Genomic DNA, 12,202 nt, shown 5'->3' with positions numbered 1-12,202 from the left:
GAGATATATAAATTTACACCAGTCATATTTCATCCTGAAGATCAAAAGAAAAAAAAACAAATTATATTTTGCATGAAAAATATTCAGATTTTTAGGACCTTTGAGACTTTTCTGCATTGTAGCATTATATATGACAATTACACATGTGCAGTAAAATAAAAGATGCATTACAGTAATGAGAATCTAATAAAAATCACAAAATAAAATAAAATAAAACTTATGCATTAGAGTATTTTGTATTGGGGGAATGTGCTTAACTGTTATTAAAATAATGTATTATTATTATTATAAATATAATAAAAACTCATAATGGAGGGGAAAAAATTAAAAACAGACTTAATTTTTATGCCCATAATAATTTCTTAATAATTTAGAGGTGAAATGTGAGTTGAACATCAGTTTCATCACACCTTTGACCTCCAACACAATTCTGCAGTCATTTCTTTCCGTGTTTCAGTTTAGCTTATCATCTTAAAACATCACACAAAAAACTATAACAGCCCACCAAAATCAGTCTTCGGCTTTCAATCATGTGGATGCTTATGACAACTTGATGAATCACTGCCGCATAGCGATGCATCCCGAGCACGGTGAGGTGTTGCTCGGCTCTTCCGCTTTGGTGAAGGCTCAGCATCGGGTGTCAAAGGTGAGGGTGACTCCTACTTATAACAAATGTAGTGACAGGTTACGATCAAGGGTCGCGCTGACATTCTCTCTGCAAAGGTCAATGTATGGCGAAGCCGACGATGAAGAAATGAGCGCTCTGCCATCATTGCCAAGGCAAAAGGTCAGACACAAGCTGATTGGTGATAGAACTATCAAATTAACCAATCAATACACGGCTGGGATGGGAGGAAACGGGCCCTCCAGGGAGAGCCGACAGACTGGACCAAATGCCAAGATGTCAATAGCTCTGTGCCAGTGAGAGCCTGCACAGGTTTAGGAAGGGGAGGGTCCCTGTCTCACACACACACACACACACACACACACACTCTTCCACACATGACACAAAAATGCTACACACACCTAATGAACCTATGAATACACACAAGTTTCTAACAGATATGTACAGGTATATCTAACATGCTTCATTTAACATTATGATTACTGCATGATCATATTGTATGAATCATGGAAACTAACACTTCTAGACAAGCAATAGTAAATTCAGTTAAGATTTTCAGATTTCATATAAGGTTTAGGAAGGGGAGGGTCCCTGTCTCACACACACACACACACACATTCCTCCACACGACACAAAAATGCTACACACACCTAATGAACCTATGAATATACTAGCAAGTTTCTAACAGATATGTACAGGTATATCTAACATGCTTCATTTAACATTATGATTACTGCATGATCATATTGTATGAATCATGGAAACGAACACTTCTAGACAAGCAATAGTAAATTCAGTTAAGTTTTTCAGATTTCATATTATGTTTTCACTATGTATTGTGATTAAGGACTTAAAATCAAGCAAATTTGGCTTTAATCATTCGACTCTACTAAAATTGATTAATTTTAATGATTGCTTTGTTGTTTTCCATGAACCAATAAAAAAAATATATATATATATACACACACACATATATATATATATATGTAATATAATATAAATTACAATAAATGAAAATATAATGAATAAATAATAAAACAAAAATTATGTTAGTAGCTGCAATTTAGTTGTAAAGCTTAAAAATAGTTAAATACTGCTGTTCATTTCTATTTCTAAGTCATTTATAATTTTGTAATCTAGACAAAAGGCAACTTATTGAATGTTTTTGCACCAATATACAATTAAAAACATTAAAATAAAAATATACATTTATACAGATAAAAGAAATCTGTTTAGCTGCAATGTAGTTAGCCTTTTTGTTAGCAGGTTGCAAAGTAACTAACTATTTTTAAAAGTTAAACTACTTCAAATTATCAGTAGCGTGCAACAAAGATTCCAGGGAGAAGTCCCACACCGCATCTGATTCTGAGTGCAAAACCAATAGCGTTAATGAACACGTTCCGTGAAATCCATTTCTACAAACAAATAAAACCCAAGCTGCTGAAATCAAACTGGCCGACAGAGCATCAATTTCACCCCGTACCGTTCTCCAGGAACAGCTATATAATGAGGAAGAAAAAGAGACACAAGGACACGAGTAGGACATGGGAATGAATGTGTAGTCTCTTCACTCGCCACAAGAGCTTGTAATCCTCTTCTACATTTACTGCAGAAGCTCAATATCACTTCAATTCTCCCATGAGTGCCCGGCTGCTTTGTACCTATCTGCTCTGAAGTGGATCTATTCACATATTACCCGTTCATTCTTCCAGCCCTCCAAAATACCGGCTCCCCTTTAGACCTGAGGGGCCATTGAGAGATGAGCCCATCTGGGAATTAACTGAATCGCATTAGCCATGTCAATCAAACACATGGCGACTTCGGCGACTTCAGGCCAAAGTGCTGCGAGATGTAAGTGTGACACGACCCCAGATTCATATTTAAAACAAGAGATGTGTCGATTTCATAAATCAAACTGTTATCAGTTTGCTTTTTTGGCAGTCACATGGCAGTCCGTGTTTCTACCAAACTCTGTCCAAAACTATCAATGTGTCTTTCATTTTCTCCCTCATCTACCATGTTATTTCTTCTGGTTTGTGTTTTCTGGGATTCCTCCACATGCCTTGTACCTCTTAATTATCTCAAAATGAATCAGCAATTAACTGATCCTTCAACATGACACACATTACATAGTCAGGTCAACGTTTAACATGGTGACAGTTGCCATGCTAAAGATGAAGACCGGCTGTCATGTGTGTTATACATCCATGAAATTTTAAATAGACGTTGTGAAGCAAAATGTATTGTCTATATTTTCTATGATGTGATGATTTCATTAGGGCCGTATGAGTCACATGTCAAATAACATGTTAACCATAAATTCCAACAAAATACAGTTATTTTTTACAGTAAAACTGTGGTAACATTGGCATAAAAAAAGAGATAAATATGTAATTTAGAAAGAAATTTTAAAAGCTTCTTACAGCAGATCTCACATAGATTTATAATGCTTTCACAATAGTAACTAGTTTAAAATGTGGTTACCATATTTTTTGTATCATATTTTAGAGCTTGATAACTAACATACTCTGATTAGATAGCACGAATATCACTGCAAAAATCTTTTTTGTTTTTTAAAATTTTTGAAAAATTTTTCTGGCAAGCTCGGGTTCTCTATGAGTGAAAAAAATAAATATAAAAAAAATTATATTAAATAAAATATGCATTTGAATAATGAGTATTTAAGAGGGAGAATGTGCTTAAGTGTCTAATAATTAAAAAAAACTGTCAATGGCATTAAAAAACAAAAACAATAGTTAAGTTTTCAATAAGCTCTAATTTCATATGAGTGAAAAATAAAATAAAATAAAATATGCACTTGAATAATGAGCATTTAGGGAGACATGTTTATTTATCATTAAAAAACAAACAACAACAATAATTGAGTGTATGAGTGGCACAATAAAATAAATAAATCAAATGAAATAAAAGTACATTAATATGCATTTGAATAATGGGTATTTAGGGGGGATATACGCTTAAAAATAAAAATAAATGTCAGATCAATAAAAAAAAAACTCAATGTAATTAAAAATGTGCAAAACAATAGTATTAAAATAAATTTCTGTAAAGACGTGTTAAAAACTGATATTGTATGTACAAACAATTAAAAGGACAAACTGCCTGGCAGGATCTTATTATCAGACAAGATAACTAGGCACAATAAATTCTGCTGTTTCTGAGAGAATCATTCCCTCTCATGAGGTTTGGTCTACGAGTTTCCAATTCCAAAGCCCAGTGAATTGAACAGTTCAAACTTCCACATCAATTAGAGCAATAAGCATGATCAGAACGGTGCGAGGAGAGACCGCCTCATGCTCTCTGCCGGGACTGTGTCAATTTCGGACTCAATTAATGATTCTTTCAAGCCTAATGTTCACGCAGTTGGTATTCATTTGAGGTGCTGGGGAGAAATCGCACATACATTTCCATTAGGACGCCCACCGAAGGGAGATGCTTCAAACGCTCTTCATTTGCATGTGTTTTGCTATTTGTAAAGAATAAAATGCTGTTTAAGAGAAAATAAGACAATTCAGTGCATTCGACATATTCCTCAAGTAATACAAGTTGTATACTTTAGATTTAATTGGATTGTGAACGAGATAAAATAATTTAAATAAGGAACTGAGGGAATTTGTTTTTTTAGCAAAAAATGACCGTGAATTTAACGGTGAAAAAGACTGTAAAAATGCTACAGTAAAAACTTGTTAAGTGGTTAACGGTAAATTCCTCTACTATATACGGTGAAAAACTGTACTGGACATTACATGTAATTTTACTGTAGTATACCATTTTTGGAAGTGAAATTGACATTCCCAGAATTCCCTGCGTTACATTTCATATTTGATGTTTTTTTTGTTGAAATAACTATGTTTCTTCTTAGATTTTTTCTTATCAGTTTTGTATATTAGGGTTGTGTGTTAGACCTAATGTTGTTAAATTAATGTTTATTGCATTATTTCAGTTTCAATTTTTATGTGTGTTACCATGACGGTGTTTAGTGTTTGTGTGAATAACACTGTGCACCTTCTATATATGTTATTATTTAAAAGCTGCTTGTGATGGGCTTTAGTTCATCATGTGACTTTCTCATCACCACCTGCATTTGGTGGTTATCAGTGTATTACAAAAATACAAAACAGATTTCAGTACTTCAATAGGTTGGTATATTAACATTATATCAGTTAATGAAATTACGGTATTTAACTGTAAATTTAAGTTAAAACCGTAAAACCTCAAATGTTGCTACAGTGTTTTTTATGGTAAAATTCAGGCAACCACAGCTGCTGTTTTTTTACCGTAAATTTTATGGAATTTTTTTTTCAGTGTAGTTTGAGTAATTGTTTTGTGACTCTTTCTTTGTTGGATTCTGTTTTACTCATGAGTTTCAATAGTCAGCTAAACACATATGCTTATAAAAATGTCAATACAAATTATGTTTCTGGAATTTGTTTCACTTTTACAGTTGATCAATTATATAAACTAATAATATTATATTATTGATGTCATTCATCATCAACCAGAGATATTCCACAGTCCAGAGATATTCTTTTAGATTAAAAATATTAATTAAAAATGTAACAATAAAATGGCATAGCAACTGCTTGCTGTCAGTTCAATTCTTTATATCATATTATATTTGTATTATGCACATTACTATGCTATCTGTCACTTTATATATATATATATATATATATATATGCATTATTGAAATGTGAAAAAATGACACAAAAACAACGCTATTCCTTCACTTCTGTTATTTTGTCATGACAATACTCTAGTAAAGTAGAATTACTCCCAGAACAATCTCTCTCTGCATGTATTTGTATCTCTTGTTACATTATGCTGAGACACTCTTGCTAATAAATCTTTTTAGCTAATGCATTCCAGATGGAAGCTGCAGCGGCCTGCTTTGACCTTCCTAAACCCTTCCAAAATTCCTCCCCCTGCCCGAGCCCGACCATTTATCTGCCTTTGATTGAAATGCCATCAGCAACCTTTGACAACAGTGTAATATCATTAGAGGAGGGCTGTTACTCTCACAGGACTCTGGTGGCTTCTTCAGCCCGGGACATGAACTCATTCTCACTGAAGACTCTTCACAGCAGCACTGTAACTAATAACTAACAACTGAAAGATTTCAGTGGGGAATATGTTGAATGTCACCTGACAAAATCAGAAAACGGGTCTCATTAAAGTGTTAACTTTAAGCAGTGGTGATATTTATGAACTGATGGTGATATCTATGTACTTTTAAGATAATCAGCTAACTTACCTATTTTTTTTTAATTGTTATTGTAAAATAAAAAAAATTTTTTGTGTCTAAGCAAATGCCAAATGCCAAAAAGTAATGTTAGGTTAAAACAATAGAAATCCTGTTCAAAATGAAAAGTACTGTGCAACTTTGTGGTTGTCAAGCATTAGTGAAACTAACAAATATTTGTATATGATGAACTCCACATTTATTTTCAAAAGCTGTAAATAAAACAGATTACTAGAGTGCATTTTTTCAAGAAAATAATGTTTCAGGTTTTAAAATTTCATATTTAATTCAATGTTACTTGACAATTCTTTGTAAAACATTTACTAGCAGTTTCTGAGTAAAAACTGTTTCAGCAACCTTTTTTTCTTTTATTTTTCACCTGTGTGAACTTGAGGAGAAATGACTTCATACAGCCACTAAACATCACAAAAACACCAACTGATTATAAGACACTGAGCAAAAAAAGTCACTGTTCTGGACAGTGTAAATGTCTATGTTTGTTAGTGTGCCCTCAGTTCTGGTGGTGTGATGTAGGTCTTTGTGTGACCAGTAGAGGGCCCCTCATCAACAAAACACACACACTTCACAAGATCAAACTGCTCATCCATGAGGATATTTGAGAATGAGCTTTCAGTTTCAAACTGTGAACAAAAACCCCACTGGAAGTGAGCACTGAGAAAAATAAACTTGTTCTTCGGAGAGGTTATGGGTCACAGGAACTTCAGATTTCTGCTCAGGGCCATTTGTCAACATTGATTTTAATGTAGGAGACACTGAGAGCCCTGAATGACGCTCTATACTGTGTGCCACTGTACAAGTCACTTTGTTCTGTCATAAGGTGATTGTAAGAAACATAAACTGCATGTAAACATTAGCAGATAAACATTAAATGTGAATCATTAGCACATACGATTAGACATGTTTAGCTGTGGTGCTCATACAGGCCACGATTCGAGATCCATTCACGGCATTTTCACATCAGTTTATTTCTCTGCTGCATTTTAAATAAAAGGCCAAAAGTGTCCAAAAATGGCTAAAAGAGTCTGCTCACAGACTGTGCATTCTTTACAAACATTACCATGTTTCCATCAAAATTCCACTACAGTTATTGGTACTACAGTTATTAAAATCATATTAAATGAATATTTTTCATATAGATAATACAATAAAAATTCACATTTTAATATATGCATGTAGATTTACTTCAAATATTGTAAGAAACTTTCACTATCTTTGTCTTTTAGTTTATATTTTGTCACTTTTAGTGTATATTATTATCATTTTTTTTTACAGTGGTAGCTAATAAGCAATTTTACTGTAGAAAAATGGTTTGCATTGTACATTTGTGTAAAGTGAGCGGGATTTCTGTCCACAGACTGGATGTAAACACTAGTATGGCACCTGTACAGCATCTGTAGTAACACTCTGGCTTCAGTGCCTCGATACTGCAGCCAAAACTTCACCTCAGATCTTTTATTCTGGTCATGAATCTTTAACAATACCCATCTGCACACAGACACACACACACACACACACACACACAGTTTTGACCAACAAAGCCCCATATGCCTCTTCCTTTGACCTCCTTCAGAGAAATATGCTGGTGCATGTGGCTCTTGCCACAACTGAGAATGTATGCAATTTTGCTGAATTGCAATTCAAAGAAATTCAAAGGAAATCTAATATCTAACACTCTGGTCCACGAATGAATGAATAAATAAAATATGGATTTCATTTTTCAAAACTTGAAATTTGTTTTATACATTTAATTTATATAATAATAATAATAATAATAACACACACATAGGCTACAGACAGTAGCGCGTACATCACGCACACATCGTGCACGCACAGAATCATTCAGCGCGGAAATGTATTGTCAACACTGTTCTGAGATTTCTCAATAAAATAGCTTAGAAACTGAAAAGTTCAAGCATATATTTCTTAATAACTAAATCCCACAGCTTCACTACTAGTAGAGAGACGCTGCCAGATAGAATTAATTCAAACACGCAATCGTTCTCACTAATGCATTCATATGAATTTAATCTTTACTGTACTACTTTATCTGATTTAGAACGAGCAGAAATCTGTGAGAAACATAACGACCCAAAGACAAAAGAACTGATAAAAATTAGCTGTTATAGGAGCAATAGCCATGTGGGCAGTACTGTGTCGTATGCCATAGCTGTGCACAAGGTGTTTGTCACAGCTCCAGACTTATTTGTTCATTAATGACATCATCAGCGACTAGTCGACTTCGACTCGACTTTCATCACATTAAAGTCGACTTTAAAAAATCAGAAGTCTTTCAACCCCAAATATATACAAATACACACACACAGTTGTGGTCCAAATTGTATATATACTCTGCAGTATCTGCAAAATTTTAATTATTTGACCAAAATAGGAGGGATCATACAAAATGCATTGTATGATTTTGAGATCCATTTTTTCACACTGAGCACAACTGAGGAACTGATTACAAAAGGTTCAAACGCTCACTGAAGCTCCAGAAGGAAACACAATGCATTAAGGGCCTGGTGGTGAAAACTTTTTGAATTTGAAGATCAGGGTAAATTTAACTTATTTTGTCTTCTGGGAAACATGTAAGTATTTTCTGTAGCTTCTGAAGGGCAGTACTAAAGGAAAAAATATGATATTTAGGCAAAATAATTTTTTTTTTAAACACCTTCATTCTGTTCAAAAGTTTACACCCCTGGCTGTTAATGCATCATTTTTTCATCTGAAGCTTCAGTGAGTGTTTGAACCTTCTGTAATAGTTGCATATGAGTCCCTCAGATGTTCTCGGTATGAAAAAAGATGGATCACAAAATCATACAGTTGTTGGAAAGGGTTCAAATATGAAAAAGATGCTGGAAAACCAAAGACTTTGTGGGAGCTGAAGGATTTTTTCTGAAGAACAGAGGGCAGTTTAACTGTTCAGAACAAACAAGTGACTCATGAACAACTATCACAAAAAAAAAACAACTACTGTGTATCATCCAGGTAACAACACAGTATTAAGAATCAAGCGTACGTAAACTTTTGAATGGGGTCATTTGTGTAAACGTCTTTTATGTGAAATATCTTCAGGTCAGTACTAAATAAAAAATAACATGTATTTTGTATGACAATTAACATTTTGCAGATACTGCAAAGTGTATGTACAATTTTGACCACAACTGTATGTATGTGTATATATATATATACTTTATATAATAATAATAAAAAATAAAAAAAACATTTCATCTTAAAATTCAAAGTTGACTTTATTCTACCTCATTTCAAACTCAGGATTGATTTGGAATTTATCAGCAAATTCTCAGATTTCAGATCTGAAAGGCACACAAGTGTCTTTGTGCGTGTAGGTCACAGGAGTGAGTTATAAAGAACATCCGTGTACAGTTAGGATGTCTCTTTCATTGAGACCCGCCAGATATTATGATTCCAGGGAAGCATGCTGCATTTGTCTTCATTTTGTCAGACTGTCTTCATGCCTTATTATTAGTGGCTGTCAGAGTGAGAGAGGATGGGTGGGATGCGTAGGCCGTGCTTGGTCACACACACACACACACTGGCTGAAGGAGAGGACAGGAAACTCCTCCGCTTTACCCCAGACCCACCCTAGACAGCCTCAGATGTCCTTTAGAGATATCCCATAATGCCTCAGTCACACCAATGAAGGTCAACAAAACTCTGGCGCAGTTTCCGCACAATGGTGGCCACTCCCCTCGGAAACAGTCATCCATTTTTTATGCCCTGTGAGAAATGCCTTTGGTTTGTGATTCGCTAACGCCCTCGCAAACAAATAAACCGTATGGCTGGCTAACAGCATGGAATATTTACTTAATATATTCGCTCTTTCTCTCTGCGTGTTTGGCGTGTGATTTGTGCTGTGACTTATGCAGGCAGGCGCCGGGTGAATAATGACTGCACGTCTGCAACACAGAGTTGATTCCAGCACTCAGGTGGAGAGAGAGACAGACTACAGCTGTTACATAAGAAAAAACAAGACATTTCAGTGGCCACAACACCGCCGAATGCACCGTTACACTGATGCCCAAACTGATCAGACTCAATGGCAAATCACGTTATTTCTCTGCCACTATCAGCACCAAATATAAATGCAAATAAAGACTGTTTTCAGACAGGTTTTGAAATAAAACTGAAATGGCACACTTCACCTTATTACTCCTAATACTCCAAATACTAATGTGCATCTGAACTTCTGACTAAATCAAAACATGATTCTGTTTATCTGAACAATGACAAAGTGTTTAGGAAGCTTCTTTGGAAACAATTATTATTTATGTGATTTAATTTGTCACCACAAAAATTATACGCAAAATGACATGAGATGAGATTCACACAAATCAAAGATGGATTTTTCTTTAATCCTCAATATGACTATTAATTGATCTCATGAATATCTAATTTGACAGCAATATATTTCTATAGATAAAGACCGAACAAAACTGTATGTTTGACAGGATATAGCTATGAAACCTAGTAAATCTACTACAAAATTAACTTAAGCTTAAATTTTGGTCTTTCTTTGAATGGAAAATAAATAAATAAATTGCATTTTGAAGCAAAATGGATTGTGGAAAACATTTAGCTTACATTTTGGTCTTCTATTGTATGAAGAAAAAATATTACTTTATATATATATATATACATATACATATACATACATATATATACATATATATATATTTGTAAACAGGTTTTGGAACAAAATGGAAGTGAGTAAATGATGATAGAATATTTATTTTTAGGTGAATTATTCTTTTAATCCCTTTATGCATATTGACTGCTGAAAGAATTGAGATAAATCAATGATCTACTCCAACATGTCGAGTACAGTAGCAGCAATCAAGCCTATTAATCACTGCTCATAAGAAACAATGTGGTTCCAGTGAGCAACATTTACTTAACCAGCAGTGATGACGTCCAAGGAACCAGCGTTTTTGTAAATGCTTTGAAATGTCAAAATTGGCACCATGAGTTATTATACTTTCCTTTATTATAGACAAAGCCAGAGAAAGAGAGAGAGGGAGACTGTGACTGCCATTAGATCATAAAATCAAGCCCCAGGGAAACTCTGAGTCACTACATGACTGCTCACTACCAGACAGAGCCAGAGAGAGATGGAGTGGGAAAAGACATTTACTTAAAGGCATAGTTCACCCCAAAATGAAACTTCTCTCATCATTTATTCACCCTCACGTCATTTCAAACCTGTATGGCTTTCTTTCTTCTGTGGAACGTCTATTCCTGTAGAAGATCTATTCCTTCAACTGCAAGTGTCTTAACGCCTACAAAAGCATGTTAACCAATAATATAAACCACAGCTTGTTATTCTCAGGTTGAAAAGAAGCCTCAATGTTTAAAGATCAGCTCATGAGACGGGACCCCGGTAGAAAGGCAATAAAAGCCCTTTCCACTGGTTTGTTCTGCAGAGCCACAATCAAACGTAATTAAAGCAGAGCATTCCGGCACTCCGAACCGACGGGAGTCTCCCATTCCGGCTCTAACGAGACAGAGATACTTCCACTTTACAGTCTCTGGATGACAAACTCAGAGCGCTATAAAACAGCACGCTAAAAAACTCCAGCACTGCAGGACGAAGCCTGAAGGCCACATCCAACCTGCTGTTCTGTTTGCATTCTTACAGCGCTCAGACGGATCCTTTCCTCTTAGTGTTTATTCATTTATTTCCATTCAGTTCCTTTTTTTTTTTTTTTGTAAAATATTGCCAGTGTCTCTCTGAGTGCATAAGTTGGAATAGTGCACATAGTTGAGCATTAAAAAAAGAAACTAAGGGATGTAACTAAATGCACACTGCAGGTAAAAAAAAAAAAAAGATTCTTATGCTCACAGAGCCTGCATTTATTTGCTCAAAAATACAATAAAAACAGTACAATTGTGAAATAATATTACAATTCAAAATAAATGTTTTCTATTTGAATATATTGTAAAATGTAATTTATTCCTATGATGCAAAGCTGTATTTTCAGCATCATTACTCCAGTCTTCAGTGTCACATGATCCTTCAGAAATCACTCAAATATGCTGATTTGTTGCCCAAATATTTCTTATTATTAACAATGTTGATGCTCAATATTTTTGTGAAAACTGTGAAAACCATGATTATTTAATAAATATAGAGTTCAAAAGAACAGCATTTATTTGAAGTAGAAATGTTTTGTAACATTATAAATCTTTAAGTCTTAAATAAAGTCTTTAGTGTCATTTCTGATTTGCGCCCTACCGGAGAAAAAAAAAAAAAAAGGAGAAATACACGTCAA

General features: G+C 34.4%; 1 protein-coding gene across 1 annotated transcript in view; it reads right to left on the bottom strand.

The window, feature by feature from the left end:
- Nucleotides 1-6,388: 6,388 nt before the first annotated feature.
- LOC107589658 (neuronal PAS domain-containing protein 3-like) overlaps nt 6,389-12,202 on the bottom strand; it is a 181,871-nt gene continuing 176,057 nt past the window's right edge. Inside the window, exon 5 of the mRNA XM_016278161.1 lies at nt 6,389-6,529. Within this exon, the coding sequence (XP_016133647.1) occupies nt 6,389-6,529 (141 nt within the window). The remainder of the gene's footprint in view (nt 6,530-12,202) is intronic.

This window comes from Sinocyclocheilus grahami, unplaced genomic scaffold (assembly GCF_001515645.1).
Source record: "Sinocyclocheilus grahami isolate Dianchi unplaced genomic scaffold, SAMN03320097.WGS_v1.1 scaffold118.1, whole genome shotgun sequence".
Classification (NCBI taxonomy): domain Eukaryota; kingdom Metazoa; phylum Chordata; class Actinopteri; order Cypriniformes; family Cyprinidae; genus Sinocyclocheilus; species Sinocyclocheilus grahami.
Note: the sequence above shows the minus strand (reverse complement) of the source record. Positions and strands in the feature narration are given on the sequence as shown.